At 38.3% G+C, this 18,075-nt stretch overlaps 1 protein-coding gene across 4 annotated transcripts in view; it reads right to left on the bottom strand.

The window, feature by feature from the left end:
* LOC131065315 (DNA mismatch repair protein MSH6) overlaps positions 1 to 17,789 on the bottom strand; it is a 123,742-nt gene extending 105,953 nt beyond the window's left edge. For 2 of the 4 annotated variants that reach the window (XM_057999784.2, XM_059219522.1), the window contains exons 1-2: positions 16,112 to 17,789; positions 15,662 to 15,755 (exon numbers count right to left, since the gene is read on the bottom strand). In XM_057999784.2, coding sequence (XP_057855767.1) covers positions 15,662 to 15,755; positions 16,112 to 17,267 — 1,250 coding nt within the window. In that variant the 5' untranslated portion in view covers positions 17,268 to 17,789. The remainder of the gene's footprint in view (positions 1 to 15,661; positions 15,756 to 16,111) is intronic. The other 2 variants (XM_057999783.2, XM_057999782.2) reach the window with 2 other exon arrangements.
* Positions 17,790 to 18,075: the final 286 nt, after the last annotated feature.

The raw sequence follows: 18,075 nt of genomic DNA on the forward strand, positions 1-18,075 counted from the left end.
CCTCTAAAAGGAGATGTCGCTTCATCATCATTTCTTTCTTCTTGCTGATCATTATCACAAACTTGGAGAGGAAGAGACTGACTTGATGATTGTTGAAGTGTCTTTCCTTTGTCTTGTTTATCATTTTGTACTCTGGACTCCATAGACTCATCTATCTCATACACCTTCTCTCTTTGATCCTCTCCTTGACTTATCTCTTTTTCATGTCTAGAAGAAGCACCAGAGGGATGATCAGGATTTACTCTTTGTTTCTTCTTGGACGATTCTCTCTTTTTAGGTCCCTCCTTTCTCTTCGACCCCTTAGAATGAGAAGTGTTCTCACTTGCACTCGCCTCTCCTTCTTCCATTCTTGTTTCTATGTTGAATGTCATAGCTATGTTTTGTTCCTTCAACTTTTAATGTTGGACATCCACCCATTTGCGAGTACAACTCAAGACTGGATGCATCAATGCTCTCAAGTTTGCGACCTCTTGTTCATCCCAATCGATCTTCACTTCTTTGTCTTCTTTCTCATAGGAAGATTGAAGATATCTGCCACTGTCCTGTGCCTGATCTACTACTCTATAGATGTTACATTTCCTAATGAGATCGACGGATAATCGAGAGTGCATCTTTCTTTTTACCTCTACATCATCCTGAACATTCATCCAAAAATCTTCTACTTGAAATACATGCTTGTACTTCTTCCCAACTGTTTCTTCCATATGACCACTAGGATCAAAATTATCTCTCAAAGCAAAAGATGTGAATGAGTAGGGAGATAGCTCCTTTTCTACATCTTCAACTGCCTGAGAATTAGGACAAACTTCAATTGAATTTCCAAGTGAAATAGGTATAGGGATACCATTCCCATGCTTATGTTTTGATGCCTTAGCACAAGCTACCAACTGTCTAGTCACTTCAAGTAGTACTACTCAATTCTTAGGATACCTTGGCAACATATAAGGAGGTGAAGGAAATCCATGAATATTGATGTAGGTGAATTTAGGAAATTGAATGAACCACACACCATGTTTCTTCACGAGCTCTTGAGCTTCTGGAGACAGTCGTTGGTGAATTCCTCCTTGTAGTGTCCTGGTGATATGCATTGTAAAGTATCGTTGACTAGCTTGTAGTAATTCTTAGGTGGATGATGCAATTGGGCATAAGAATCACATACTCTTATCTCTCTGGGCCCTGTCCCAACAACTCCTCTGTGTGGTAGTCCCGAATACTCAAAACATCTAGCTAGAGAATATAACATATTAGCTCATGTGGAATGACTTAGTAGGGACTAACCTTCTCAACTGAACGTCTAGGTTGTTACTGATAATTTTGGCCCAATTGAACAAGCCCCAATCACAAAAGAAAACCCTCCTACTGCTGAAAACCCCCCACCTGCTTAGCAAGAGCAGCCATCACAAACCCCAACCTCATCAATTCCAACAAAAGATGTTGATGAAATAGCCAAGGAGATTGAGGAAAAATTAGAAGAAATGGAAAAAAGGAAGAAGAGGGATACAAGGGGTTTACACCAGGATCTGTTGGAATTGGTCAAAGGGTCTACAATACAGGAGACTTTTAAAACTACATTCATTGATAAAAGCTCCAACTGCAGAGATGGCATCACCACAGATAGGGAATGGGATATTTTTTATTATTTCTATGGAAATAGGGATAAGGCTGTACCAATATCAAACCCCTGGAACCTCAATTTAGGTAAATTGGTGGTCCCTAATGTCTTTGTGGAGCCACTATTGATGAAAGAGCTTGGCAAGCATTACCACCTTGAGGGTATGACAGTAAGAATGGCAAGAGGTCATATTCTGGTCGATGTGGCAAAAGATGCCATAGTTCAATGTTTTGATTTGGATAGAAGTACTCTCAGATCCATTGACTTGAAGAGGCTAGGGACCGAATATGGTTTGAAAAGAGACTTCTACAGAGAGTAGGTGATTCCCCAATATAGGAAAAAGATGTTTAAAGGGGACAAGAATTACATTTTGAGTTCAGAAAAGGAACCTTTCAATTTGTCAACTTTTGAACACTATTTTATAAAAACCTATTATGCTATTTGCCAAATTTTGGGAGAAGATCGTAGAAGAACTTCTTGTGACGTTTTCACACATCGCCCCATTGCAAATGGGGACCCCCCCTTTCTTCTGCTTTCTAGATTAGTTCTTGAGTCATTTAGCTATTAGCTTTTTATTTGGAAGAAGTGCAAAATTGGAAAATCAAAAAATTTGACTAAGGCATGAAGAGGCACACGTCGTGCGTTGCTTTCGCGCTCGTCACGCATTGCTTGCGTGTGTTGCTTTCGCGCGTTGCTTCCACACTTGTCACACATTGCTTTCACGCATGACTTCTACATGTAGCTTTCGCACTCGTCATTCGAAGCTCTTGCACATATCCTTGATTTTACACTTATCGCGCAAAGCTTTCGCATACGTCATGCATAGCTCTCGCACTTATTAGTCATTTTTACACTCGTGTGAAGCCTTCGCACCTACGCATTACCTTTGCATTTATCATGCCTTACTTGCACACACGTCACGCGTTAAGCTTTGATCAAGATCGATTGACTCACGAAGAGAAGAAGAACTCTATTCTATACAAAGAGGAAGACACGCTTTAGAAACAACTCATGCAATGAATGTGGAATGGAGCATACAAGGCATGGAATTCAACGACGTTGTTCCTACGCTTAAGCATTACACGATGCACCTCAATGATGAACGATTAAGACATATTCAATAAAGGTGGTGAACTTAGCAACAATACATTTGGCAATTCGATGAACATAAAGGATGGCATTCAACAATGTATGTTTAAACCAACTAAGTCGCCTAGATTGCAAAACTCGAGGCCTTGAATAACAACATCATTGGATTGTATTGGATAAAGAGGCCCATTTGATTTGCAATAGGACTCTCATTTAAAAGATGGATTAGCGATCTTATTTAAGGTCCAAAGTTCGAAATTATTTGCTAATCGTGGTAGTATCAAAATATGGGATCGCCCAATAAAGGAGATACATTTAAAAATTAATAACAATAATGAATATCAATTGATCGAGGCAACTCATTAATTTAGGCAAACTCATGAAGCAAATTATATTGCAACGCTCGAAATCTTTACATGTCACCATTGCAATCATTTAATCGATAATGCCTCGAATATGCTTCATTGCATTTGATTAGGGTGGCGATTCACATAGGTGTCGCCCTTTTGATATTCCCATTCAACGATACCACATTGAATGATAATGAGCAGATCGCCCTCATTGTATCAAGTGCAATGCATTTAATGAAAATTGCTAAGTGCCAAGGATGAGGTATCTGCCTTCTTAAGCAAATATAGACTCCAATTTGATCATTTCATTTGATCAAATTTGCCCTTTATACCTGCAGTTCAATTCAACTCCATCAAAGTAATCAGTAGACAAACAGCGGGTCACTATGAGCCTATGCCATTTTGATAAGAGCTTTAGCAAGTTTTAAGAGGCAACACTCATTTTTAATCTGCGATTTTTGTGCTCGCTTTTGGATAGCGATCTAACACTCCAGTCGATCTTCATCGGGCTGCAACTTCACCTCATTTGCTGATTTGATTATATCACGTAGCAACTTTGGGTTTGTGCGATTTGGAAGATTGTATGCAGCGATTTCCAACCTGCCTTCATTAGCAAAGCGATGGTGAGATTAATATATGCAGCAAATTTGCAAGTCTAAAGTTAAGATCATTCCATTTGTTTTTTTGAATCTTATTGCATCAATGATTTGGCTTCAGATTTATTGTCTTTATGCAACCTTTTGAAGGCTTAAATTTTAATATGCTGAGGTCATTCTAATCTTCGTAAAGGCATAATTCATAAGCTTGAGTGGCCATGTTCAGCTAAGAATCAAATTTACGAGTTAAGGGTTTCCATTTGGACTCCTAGGGTTATAAGATTTTCATTAGGATTTTCATGCCTAGATATTCAATTACATATTTGCAAGCAAATGCCATTACATGACACTAATTTAGTCAATTCTTACAGGTGGAAGATGGCAGGAGCAAGGCGGGCTCTCATCAGGAAGGACATCGCACTTCAAGCCTCTACAAAGCAGCTGATGGGATCGTCATGTCGCAAGCTCAAACAAGGTAGGAATAGGAGTCATACACATCGAAGGGAATACAAGAAAACTCCAAGCGCAATGTGCACTTCAAAGCGTCCTAGGCAATGACACCATCCTAACTAAGCAAAGACAAGAACCAAGAACGTGATCAGCATGATGATACAAGGAAGCTGCTCGAAGGAAAGGTTTTTACAAAGAACACACAAGGAGAAGTAGGATCAATGCATTCCAAGGCACGATGAGGATTAAGCATAGGCAAGTCAAGGCCTACATCGAATGCAAAGCAACATCAGGGCAAAGGATAGCATCAACATCAAGTACTCAAGGAAATTTTCACAATCTTGAATTTCCTTCAGAAATCCAAGAATCATTGCTAGTATAGCCAGACAAACAGAAGAGTGCAAGTGATCAAGACAAGAGATAGTTTCAAGAAGAGTTAATAAAAGTTAGAAGATCAACATGAGAAAATGTCATCATCACATCAGGAGCTTGTACATGTTGACTATCAAGAGATATGCCTCATTCATTCACAACTTGCGATGAGTTAAAAAGATCAAACAAGCTGAGGTGTCACCCAGTCATCATTTATCCAATCACATCATTTCAAGATAAGGTGTCCAGATTCAATGCACCTAAACTCATCCATCAAAATAAGATAACTACCTATGGGTACAGAGTTCAATGTACCTACCTTTGTCATCTATTGCTTGAATTTTAAAAGGACATGTCCTATCAAATGTAAATATATCATTGGTCAAGCATTAAATGCTTTGCAATAGGTCTAACAAACCCTAATTAGGGTTTCTATTTTACGATCTTGGCCATTGATTGTGAATCAATCTAAGCCACTCAATTGTAATGAGAGCACTATATAAGGCCTCACTTCTTCATTTGTAAAGTTAATAGCAGTAGTTCAAGAATAGTAGCAGTTCAAGAGTAGATAATAGCAAATAGTTAGAGTAGGAGGAGAAGGCAAAGATTGTTGGCAAGATATCGTTGCAAAAGGCATGTAAACTTCATTGAAGATATGGTGAATTCTATATGTTGATTCAACAATTTGCATGGTCTCTACTTCTCAATTTGATTTCATGTGGTTTAGATGATGTTGGGACTCATTAAATTTGGTCAAGTTTTGAGGCCCATTTCGAAATTTTGCATTTTCATTTTCAGAAAGGCACCTAATCTCTCATTCAAGTGGCCTAGTTAGAGAGAGGGTAAAATGGAGCCAATTGATTTTCAAAGGGTAAGGCTTGGGAAATGTGTCCTATACCTTTCATTTGGCCTATGAAGTGTTTTGCAACTTTCAGAATTCAGTTTGGATCAATTTATCAGGTACCCACTTCAAGGGGTGAGCTGAAAGGACATGTTAGGTGCAAATGCAGATTTTATTAAATAGCCTACTTTGAGCTCCTATAACTTTTGCCTTGTTGATCGTCATGGTGAAATTCAAAGTGCATGGAATTCTATGCATATATGTGAGTCCACGTGCAAAGATTCAGGTCTTTATGAATCCATTTGATCAGTTTTCAAAAGGGTTTCTTGAGCCACCTTATTTAGTGTTCCGTATTTTCATTGCTACATCAATTAAAGTGGCTATTTTCATGAGCGCACTATTTGTACCCTATCAGCTTCCCGATCGACTGAGCATTCTAAGTTTTGATCTGTACTTCAAGGTACCTATGCCTCAGATTTGAGGGTCTACGGAGATCGTTTGATATTTTTAAGAAAGGCATCATGAGTCTCTACGCATTGACTTTATCAAGTTCGCAGTGCTGACAGAGCCAGTTGGTCATCTTTGACCATTAATATTTCTTCACTCGGGATTCGTCTTGAGAAACCGCTTGGCAAAGTTCATGTTTGTATATCAGAGTACACACCTATCAATTTGTGAAGTCCAAAAAGGTGTCTTGACCAGTTTGAAAATTACATCTTTGGGATTAAATGCAAAAATGTGGCGCAAGCGCCTGAAAGTTGCAAAACTCAGTTTGATGATCCGAAAACAGTGCCGATCAATTCCAGAGGCATGTTCGAGGTTCCTAAGGTGTTTTCAACAGCCAGTTGCATGAAAACGAAATTTTTTTTTAGCTAGACCCACTTTGGGGTGCGACCTGACTTGCCACTTCATGTGTCTTTTCAGGGAAAGTTTTAATTGATATTTTAAGTCATATGTTTTATGATTTAAGAGATATAGAAAAAGCTAGACAATATCATAAGAGCAATATGGACATTAATGGTGCATTGAAGCAGATGCCTGGCTATTTGATAGCTAAAAGGGCGTAAAATCAAAGTTTCAAATTTTGGTAGCATTCTCCTGGCAGATGGCGTGGTATGTTTGTGAGGGCAAAGAAGCTTAATAGCTTTTTAGCAAATGCAATTTGGCAGGTGTAATGCCCAGCCCTCCACTTGTGGTGTTGAACAAACTTTTTTTTAAAAAGGAAAACCTTTCCAACAAAAAAGAAATCTGCAGGTTTGAAACCAAATGCCTCTGCGTGGAGTGGAGTTGGAAGGTTTTAGTAACTCCAAACAAATGCAATGGAAAGGCGTGGGCGATGAAAGATTCAGCCAAATGGTATTGGCAAGTATAAGCCAAATGCAACAGCCAATGCCAACTCCCTACCCTGTCGTGGTGGTTGAAGAGTTTAGAGAAACTTTCAAGCAAACGCATCTATCAGGTGTATTGCCAATCCCTTGGCATGAAGCCAATGTCCTGCTCTATGTTTGATGAGGTTCAAATTTAAAATGCCCTATGCTGGAAAGATGCAACTATATTCGAGTTCAATATAGGGGACACGTATATATTCAAAGGGTTTTGAAAGAAGGGTTTACGACTTACAATCATCTCAGACCTAGCTTTATCTATTTCACCTGTGATTGCGTTGGGAGGCTGTGAAAAAATTGATCTGCAATTATATTCATTTTAACTTTAAATTGGTGATTCAACTGTTAAGAACAAATGAAAGTTTCATGCAGTCATTGATCAACACCGAGATAACTTAATTTTCTTAGGGTGTGATGGAAACATTAATAAATCAGCATTTTCAAAAGAAGAAGAAGAAAACTAGAGATTTGATGGGGGGAAATGGTTCAGCTAGTGATAACGATTGCCCAATTGAAGAAATTCTAGATGTTTTTGAAACGCAGCCGAAGGACAACAGTGAAAATATGACAAAGAGAAAGAATAAAAAGAGAGAGAAAAGATTTGAGAACTGAAAATAGCGTTAGTAAGAAATTGGCAGAGGAAAATAATGGTTTAGGATTCAAGGAGGTTTATAAAATGCTGGACAGTCGCAGTCAGGAAAGAAAGAAAGAAAGGAAGAAAGCAAATAAATGCATTGAAGAAGCCATTAAAACTTTCAGAGAGTGCAATCCCAGGCAAAACAATATATCCCACATTGACTGGGAGAGGGACAATTTTGGCATTTATATACAAAAACAAACACATCCATAGTGTCAAAGCCTTGAGGCTTTTGACGCAAGGTGCTGATGGGCGCCCGATGGACCCCACGTGTGCGTGCACGAGCCCTGAGGCGATGAAGAGACAGCTAGAGATTAGGTGGACCACACGTAAGCACGATTCCCGAGGTAGGCAGGTAACTGATGAGCAAGTTTGAGGCGATCGGACGGCGATCGCTATGTCGCAAGGCGAAGATGGACAAAGATTAACCATCGCGAAATGGCGACAAAGCACGTGCATAAAATGGCGGATTAAAGATCGTGCAACTTCAGAGATGATCGACGGTTGGCACTGTTTCGCGAAGCGAAGGTGCTCGCCAATTACCCTTCGCGAAGTAGCGACTGATGATGTGGCAGGTCCGATGGCGGTGTGAGCTAGCAGGTCCTAGTGAGATGGAGCTGAGGTGGCAGTCCAGTGGCAGACAAGTGGCGGACAAGTGGCAAAACTACTGAGGTGGCGATGAGGTGTTATCCTAGTGGAGCATGGGCGAATCGCAAGGCACAGAGAGTTAAATCAGGCAAAAAATCAAAGTTAATAATAAAGTCCCGACTATAGAGAAATTCGAAAAATTTAAATGATGGAACCATCTGAGAGATTAATTCACCTGGGGTTATTTTTTACCCAAAATATCAAGTATTACATACTGTTGGAAAGCTCTCAGAATGGGGATTTCAGTTTTGCAGTTAGTTTCAACAGATCTGAGATATTATGAGAGCAATTTCCACGAGAAGGAAGGAGGAATATTTTTCAGTTGGGGAAGAAGGGACACTTGGCATGTTTTGATGCATTCTGGTTTTTCCCCCCTCCTTCATATTCCCATTTCTTCTCATTTGTAAGGGTTCCAAAAATTTGGAGAAATGCTCCAGATTTTCATGGTTTTCAATTCTTAGTACTTCCAAGTTTGCAGTGTAATGTCTTCTTTCAAGTAATGGAGTCTTATTTTCTTGTTGTAGGTGTTTTCTGTTGCAGATTTATATGTATGTAAGACATGCATAAATTCACACAAAATTGTCTCTGAATGTATTTTTCTTTGTTACAAATTAAATTCTTTAAGAGGCTGGAGTTTGTCAATCTCAAGGAGATTGTGGTGATTGTTTGCAAGCATTCTTCAAGGAAGAATTTAAACTCTATAATCAATCATAGATAATGGGATATAGTTTCAAGATTTGATGATTTTGTGAGTGAGCTGAGTATTGCATTTTTGTCAGGCACTAATGCAGGGATATTTCATTATGAAGATGGATTTGCAATAGAGGTTCTCATTTATGGTTTGATGTATGACTCCATGCCCTTGGATAAGGCACTGGTCTTGCAGATTATGGGGTTTCTCAGAGATCTTAAAGAAAAAATCTATTTCCCTTCATGTTTAGGGGTTGTGTTCTATTCATTCCAAGTTCTGTTTCATCTATTGTTTGTGCAGATCTAGCCAATCTGTATGTGTTTTCTAACTTGTTGAGCTTTTGGAATGATCTATCTGCTTATTGTTGATGCAGTCATATGTCTGTAACTAGTTGTATGTAATGCATCAAAGGGGGTGCCCCCCTAGGTCTAGCAGAACCGGAAGTGCAGGAGGATCAATTAGGGTCCCATGTTATGTTGTCCAAGTCCTGATGTATTTCATAGATTGAAATTGGCCATTTCATAGAAGGACTACAAGTGAACTTGAGTTAACCAGATTTGGTGAACAACAAATGAATGGAAGACTCTGTGTATGATCAATGGTGAAATTCGTATGTCCATACTACTAACACCTTGTTGATGGTAAAGTGTCTTGCGTGGTCAACCAGAATCATTCGGCTTAAGCTTAACTTCAATTATCGCTTCTTTGTTGATATACATCAACTTGATGGTGTCTATGCTTGTAGTAATGATTTGAAAATCATAAAGCTATCCTTAGAAGATCACACTAGCCTTGTGGAGATGTTTGTTGCATGTCGAAGCAAGACTTAGTTGAGTTTCACCAAAGATCGTACATTGCTCTTACATTTCTAGAGTTAGAATAGCCTTCTAAACCTTATCCTTTTTTCCTTTTTTGAAATCAAGTGAAATCCCATGTTCCAGCTTCACTCGATCATTCGAGCATTCAAGCATTCAACGTAAGTCCCCTTGTAATACCAGCAAAATCATATCATACTACATTGAAGCTATCCAACAAGTCAAGACCTGACATAAAAAAACCTTGAAGTCATCTCAAGTGATCCTTATGCGAATCTTCAGCATTTGAGAGTCTTTACTCAAGAGAGGATAGAGTATTCAATACTTTATTTTGTGTTCGATAGTGCATAAAAGCATCATCAACAGAACTCAAATGCCAATAGATTACATGATGATGGCAATAATGATTCAACACCCCCAAACCAATGAATTGTATGACTTTGCCACTTACATTCAAGAAAAAATACATGAGGGATCGATAAAAGCAAAGGATGAGAGTCAAATTAGACTTCAAGCATTATTCTTTATTGTGTCATCTGATTCTTTTTCAAAACAGGACAGATTGAGATGAAGCCCTAAAGGTAACAAAGTTTGAGCCACAGACAAGAAACAGGTGCCTAGTCCAAAGATGGACTCAAGTATGGGACAAGGGGTCCAGATATTCAAATTATAGAGCAGTCTTTGACCATTTTGTTATCAAGGTCCTAGGGATGTGTGGAGTCCAATTGCCAAGACTCCCAATTGATATGGTAAAGGTTCTAAGGGTGAAAAGTGCTAGACCCAAGGGTGTTGAATTTCCAGAGGATGCATTTGCTCACAATTTTGGTGATTTTTTCTGCTATTCAGATTGTACAATAATCAAAGTGTATGGGTGCCCTCAACCACCCCACATTTTGCCAATCATTGTCTCTCCAAAGCTGGCCTTCATTGATTTCATGTGGCAGCTCATGTGGATGGAGAAGAATTTGATGCACGAGGAAAGGAAAGGAACACACTTTCCCCGGCTCATAGTATGGGAAGATTTTAGTGTGGGATGTGAAACTCTTGAAAAGGTGCAAGACTTCATAGTGAATACCTATCGCCTTCAATAGGAAAAGCTCGTGATTTTGATCCAGAAGGATACATTAATGGGCTGAGAACACAGAAGATGAAGGTGAAGGGCTACTCCCATCAACATGATGAATATGAGGATCTAATTAGAAATTATGGCCCCAAGGAGGCTGTCCAAAGAAGAAAAAAGTGGGAGTACCTCAAGAAGTTAGAAAGGAAGAGGAGAGACAAGGACCCTGACTTTCAGGGATTTTGCCCTGCTATACAAAATGATTTTGCCCTACCATAAGATGAGGAATTTTGAAGCCATTGTCACCAATGAATTGGCACAGGCTGAGGTAGAGCAGCCAGCAAAGAAGGAAGAAGAAAGGCCTGTGGATACTCCCCTAGTTGTGTCTAAAGCAAAAGGGAAGGAAATTTTGGTAGAAGGATCTTCCCAAGATGCCCTCTCATTGCAAGCCTCCCATGAAGGACAACCCACAGCAAGTGTAATAAGAAAAATTGAGAAGGGGAAGGCTAAAATATCAGATTTTGTGCAGATTGTGGATGAAGAAGTGGATGCAAATGTCCAACCACCATCTCCCCCTCGAGAAACCTTTCGGGATGATGATTCAAAAAGCATCCTTAATGATGAGGATAGGGCAATTGTCCCTAGCTTTATCCCAAAGGAGCAAGCCCAAGATGAAAGAATAATTGCTGCAATTCAATTCTTGTTTGATGATGATTTTGTCAAAACCCCAGAATTCAAAGCTTTTTTGGTTAAAGGAGAAATTAAAGAATTTATTAGATGAGGAAATTGCAAAATTTGACAAGGAAAACATTGAGTGCACTCCTCGGGAGGCAAGAGAGATGATAAAAAACAGCGACATGATGTTAATCTCTGGGTGGGACATGGAGAAAAAATTTGTATTAGATCAAGTAATAAGGCAGAAAGATCCAATTTATGCTCGAGAATTTGGGAAGCATGGATCAGGACTTAACCCAAGCATCAAGCCATTTGCAATTTGGGCAAATGGCCCCCTCCACTAACAAGCCTATTGTATTACATGGTGTAGAACAAAGGGTGGGGGAAGCAAATGTCAGAACCTTAGCTGACACCACAGCCCTAGAAGCAGCCACATTGTCATTCCATGTTGCTCATTTTGCCAAGATGGCTGCTGAAGAAGAAGAGAAGAAGCATGAAGAGCTCAAGAAAAGACATGTTGCTCTTACTGCTAGCCACAATGAGCTAAATGTCAAACTAAGGAAAGAATTGGCAACGGGAGAATCCACCAAGATGGCAAAGTAGCAGTTAGAAGAGATGCAGAAAATGAAGGAAGATTTGCAAAAGATGGAGGAAGCAGAATATAAATACTTAGAGATAAGGAAGGCCACAATTTTGCAAATCACTAACAAAATGTTGGCCAAGTTAGGTGATGTACATGCTTCTTACTCTTTTGTATTCCAACACCGCACCCAATAGGGTGACATTCTTTCATTTTACCAACCATTGAGGGTTGCATGGTTTCCTAAGGCCACTATGTTAAAGGAGATTCTTTTGGCGGTGAAAAATGTGCCTGATGCACCCCAAATTGTGGGGATGACATGGAGAAATTACAACCTCGTAACAAAGGAACTCCCACACGTAGAAGAGGAGGACAAACTATTGAAGGAAAAATTAGAATCATTTAAAGGTCTTCAAAAGTGGGATATTCCTACAATTTTGATTGAGGATGGATAGATCAAAGATCTAGATAGGTGGAGGTTGGATTTCAAAGAATCAGTTGATGCAGATTTGAATTTGATAGTTGGGGATCCCAATCAACAGGATGCCTACCATTTGATTAATGAAATGGTTCTTGACATTGATTTTGTGTATCAAAAGTTCATTATAGAGGCTACAGCTGTACCGGCCAATAAAACAAAAGAAGCTATAAGCAAGTTGCAAAATTTGAAAGCATTTGCTTGGCCCACAAATGAAATTGACAGCTGGCATAAGAAGTATTGCTCGCTTGAAGAGGAGTAGCCAAAGGAGGGAGAATAATAAATGCTATGCATTTTTCATGTTCCCCTCATTCTTTTTTGCAAGTTCCAATTTTGGAAAAAGGCCCAGATCACACAATCAGCGTGTACTTGGTCCAATCCAATGTAGCCTCCAACGCTGCAGCAAGAAGACACCCCAGCCTCATTCCTTCCATGCCTGCTGCACCATTTCCAAGGATCAGTTATTGCAGCCACCTTCCAACCCCTCTTCCTAGGGGGATTTTTTGAATGTACCTATGAAAGATGCCTTTTGGCATATTCTTTTGTAATCAGCAATCATTTTTTGACAACTGTCTTACTCAGCCTGAAGCTTGTTTTGCTCCCTTGCCTTATAAAAGGGAAATCAGGGCCAGTAAGAAGGCTGAAAATTTTGAGAAGTAGAATGTATTAGGAGCCAGTTTGAAGATAATAGAGCATGAACGTTTCCGCTCTACAGATGTTGTAAGTCTTTGTTATGTTGTATCAATTTTTTGAAAGACTAATGAAGAAGAACCATTTGCAGATTGTCTCATTTCTGTGTGTGCAACTTGTATGATTTTTTGTGTTAATGACACATTGATCTGTCTTCTTCAAGTAAGAATGTGTGGTCATGATAATAGGTCTCTTTTAAGGAAAGGGTTAAATTCTATTTCAAGACTGCTGCAATCTGTACACATTTATACGTATTTCAGTTTGTTATGGTTTCGATGAACATTATATGCAAGTCATAGAATGTTTGAATGCAATGAAATGATGATATATAGCAGTGAGTTGTGATTTGTATGTAGATTAGACTCTGTTTACCTTAAGATAGGCATTAGTCTCGCCTTCTTGAATTACCTCAGAATCATTTATTATCCAGTATCTTTTCATTTCTGTCCATAGGAGTAGAAGTAGAATTAGTTATAGCTCAAAAACCAGTCCCAATAGCTAAGTGAAAGTGTAAAACCAAGATTGCAGTCAAAGTCTAGAGTATTGAAGCTTTCCTTGGTATATTTTCATTGGGAAATCTGCTTAAGCAACAATGTCCATGTGTGCACTAGAATAGTTTGTCAAGACATTGTTTATCCATCTTGATTTTGCAGAGCCAAAAGTGCAGAAGATTTCAGACCTGAGACTGAATCTTGTTCGTTGGCCAAGTCTTGTCATAAGCCTGCAGATGAGAAAGTGGCTAACCCTCTAGGATTCATGATGTGTTGATTAGGGAACCAACAGAGGGTACATACAGTCACATTTTTTGGACATTGTGTGCAATCCGCTTGCTCAATTTGATATTGCATAAGATTGGCACACAAATTGAGTGGATCAAACAAATCTACACAGAGAACGAGGAGATCAAAATGTTTGTGACCAATCATCATGTCACAAGGCATCTTCAAGACCTTCTCCAAGGCTTGTGTTGAATATGCTTTGAATTTCACTGAGCCCATCATCAACATGATTAGGCATGCTATATTGATCGCCCATGTTTGGGTGAAATTTATAATGTCATGGACTCTATGTTGGATTAAAGTAGAATAATAATAGAAGCCAAAGAACATGACCCAATGGAAACATTTTTCAAAATTGTGAAAAAAATTATAGTTGACCATTAGAACAAGATGACCACCCCCTTACATCTCTTAGCATTTGCTTTTTCACCAAAGTATTATAACAAAAAGATGCTTTCACTACCGAGGGCGCCACCACTTAGGAATGATAAGGTTGCTACTGGCTACAAGGCTGCATTTAGAAAGACATTTTCAGATTAAGATATCCAAATTATTGTCTTAAGCAAGTTTGGCTACTTCATATCTTCAAAGAATCATGATGTTTCCACTCTTCAAGAAAAATAAATGAAAGATGCTCATGATTGATAATATCTACATGGTCAAGGCTTCATTTACTTGCAGCCTCTTGCAATTAAAATCCTCTCCCAAGTATCTCTTTATTTCTTGTTGTTTTCCTTTTTCAATCGATCCTATTATGTTATATATAATACTGTTATTAAATTCGTTTGGACCAGCACTACATTCATGTCAACAAATGTGACTAAGAGAATTTTATAATTTATGTTTTGAATTTACAAAATTAAATAAAATGTTCTATGAAAACTCAACAAGTTGCAAGTTCTTCTTCAACTGAGCAGATTTGGAGTACATATAATCCATTCACTCAATTAAGTGCAACCATTTGGGTGCCAAAAAAGTAGAGGATTTTGTCTATGTACACTCCAACCTTCATCTCTTGTCAAATAAGACACCCATATAAAAAAAGAGAACATGACAAAGAAGTGGGATCTAACCCCTAATTGTGCTGATTTAGATGCTATGTTTGCACAGCCTGTTGAAATCTCGATAGATGAGGCAGCTTCTGCATGTGTTGCTAGTGGGAGTGGCACTCCAATTGATTGTTGTTCAAATGAAATTGAACCGAAAGTTGACCTAATAAATATTGATTGTAATTTGAATTTCCATTTTGTAATGACATTTTCAGGCTAGAGTATTTTCAATTTTGCAAATTATGAATATGAGGTATTTAGACATTCTATTTATTGACAATTATGAGTATCACTATTCTTAAAATTTGTAGTTTTGAACATATATTATTAAATAATAAGTATATATATTATCATACTGTACTCGAGGAAATAAAATCGTCCTACTGGGTTCCAATACCCATGCCCAGACCAGAACTTAGAGTTATTCTTTTGATTCCCATGTAAGTTCATAATGGTTGGCTTGTTGACAAAACTTGACTAATTTAGAAAATCATTGAAAGTTTGTGGATTTTAAGAAGAGAAATTCACATATTGATCCTTGTACTATATTGCCAGATAGATCTTGCCTTCATGTTACTTCTATGTTTTTCAATCTAGAATAAATGATGATCAAAAGACTGTAGTTAGTTTAAATGACTTGGTTTTACTTGGCTTGAACCAATCAGCCAGCCTCTTTTGTAACAATATCAACAAAACCAAATATCTCTTTTTACCAAGGCTCTGAAATACTTAAATTCCAATGACAAACTTTCATGAATTTGAAAAGCACGATACAAAGATATGAGAATATCAGAAATCACAAAAGAGATATTTTCAGCGGTAACAGAATAACTGTCCTATTTAGAAAATGCATTAAAGACTTACTCAAAAAGGAATTTGAACTTTTTTGTCCGATTATTGAAACGTTCTGCAATTTCTCCAGTAAGAGTAATCGGAATCTCATCCCCAAATATCTTATCTGGAAGACATCCAACAGACTGATTACTTATGAAGCATATACCACAAACAAGAAAAACAGGTAAACATCATGTAATGTTATCAGCCATACAAATATAGTTCATTATTGTCAAAGAACGAAGCTGCAAAAAATTGAAGCTATTTCTAATGCACTTTGAATAGTCTAGAATTCGCCAAAAAAATTGGTAAGTCTGATAAAAGAGGAGTTAAACTCGGGATTACACAGCCATTGTCAGAATACAATATGGCATAATAATCAACAAATACAAGCAATGTTCAACAAATTCACTTGAAACAAATGAGATAATAAAAACATTCTACAAAGAAAGGAAGGCAGAACAGTAGAATGAACGATACCTTGCAAAGCCTCCGGCTTTTGAGGAAGACCTCCGCCATCATCCTGCCCGAAAGGCTTCATCCCACTTTTATTTCCCTGCTTGGAACCGAGCAATACAGAAGGCATTTTGACTTTCCATTCCGATGAAGGGCAAATATTATCCAATTTTGACACACCTTTTGCTTTTGTTATATTTTTATTTTTGCCACGAGCTGTTTGTGTTGTATTTTTTTTAGCTCCCTTCCGCCTCTGTTGCACCTCCTCCTTTTCAAGTTCTCCGTTCTCTTCACTGTCACTGTCATCAGTACTGTCAACATTCTTTGCATTTTTGCCCCAATCTTCATCAGAATCATAATCCCCTTCACTTTCTTCGTCTTCACCACTAAACTGAACTTTCCGCTGGACAGATGCACCTTTAATCCTATCACAACTTGGGGACTCCACTTCCATTTTGAACTCTGAAACAAGTTCCACATCACCATCCACAGGACTCGAAGCATTTCCGTTCTTGGAATCCTTCTCACCTAGTTTCCTTAACCGACGAAACCGATGTGGAGCAGGAGTTATTTTACTATCATTCTCCAACCATTCGACTTTCTCCTCAGCAAGCACAACATGTTCCTCCTCGCCGTCGTCATATAAAACAACATGCCTTCCTGAAGCCTGATCGTAAGACTTTAGACACCCTTCGTACCAGGCATCATCCATGGGCCAGTACACCTTGAGCTTCTTTCCTATTAGAGCATCAGGCCTGGAGTCTGAACTATTAGGAATTAGATTCAAGGTTTCATGGTCAAGGTTTGGGGTTTTGGGGTTATGTTTTGAGGTTCCATCGCACGGAGACTCAAAAGCAGCCTCGGCACTAACACGTCGTCTTTTCACTTTAGCAAAAGAAGGCTCCTCGACTGGTGTGTTTTCAGGTTGAGGTCTTTTGGAAGGCAATTCTGAAGGAATTTCTACTGTAGGTTTCGATGGAGTCTTCGAAGGACCAATGCACAAAACAGGTTTCTTAATACTCTCGGGTGTGGAATTAGGCCCCAGCGAAAAATATGACGAAATGGGCCGCTGTGATTTTACATTTGCAGGCGTCGAGGGTTTACCGGGAGAGAAAAAAGATGAGATCGAACGCTGTTGACCAGGTGTGCCTCCATCACTAAGACGCTTAGAAGGTGCCATCGTTGCAAGCGTAAAATACAATGAGAAACCCTAAATTTTCAGTACAGTGTATTTTGAGCAAGGATTTTAAGCAATTTAATGCAAAGACTGCAACATTTCTTCCTACGAAAATATTCGTTTCATAAGTGCATTTTCTACCACACGGTACAACTCCTCAGAATAAAGAAAAACTATTTAGCCAAAAAATACGTTATAAATTCAATAACATTGTGTTTTCACCTCGATTGAGACCAAATTTCAGAAATCTTCCATGCTTCTTAAAATTTGAACTATTGCTTGCCACAAATTAGAAAAGATGGTAAGATTTTGGCAAGACGAATTTCTCCGTGATTTTTGACTAATAAAGAAATTTGACAAAATTTATCAGATTTCGAAACAAAAAGTAAAGCACTGAGAAAAACGCAAACAATGTAGAAAATAAAATTAACTGTTTTTGCTCATTCCATGACTGCTCTCAAGCATTCACAGTGCAAACATTTTGCGGTGTTCCTTTTTTTTCCGTTTACAGAACTCCAAAACTTTGATTTAGCTGGGGTTAAAAAGCTGGTTTAAGACATAGGCGACGGTTTTGGCGGGAAGGCTTAACGCTGTTTTCTAAAATTATGTTTTACTTTTAATTACTTGTGCTTAAGGAGCTTTGTGTATAGAGAAGAATAGTATTTTTAATGAAATGAAGCAATTTTAAGAATGCATAATATTATGTTTGGTATAGGTTGGTTTATTAAATATTTGTTGAACTTGAAAATTATGAGGAAAAGTTTTAACTAATCAAAATTATTGGAGATGTTCATGATTTATTATTAAAAAA

The sequence above is a fragment of the Cryptomeria japonica genome, chromosome 4 (genome assembly GCF_030272615.1).
Source record: "Cryptomeria japonica chromosome 4, Sugi_1.0, whole genome shotgun sequence".
NCBI classification, from domain to species: Eukaryota; Viridiplantae; Streptophyta; class Pinopsida; order Cupressales; family Cupressaceae; genus Cryptomeria; species Cryptomeria japonica.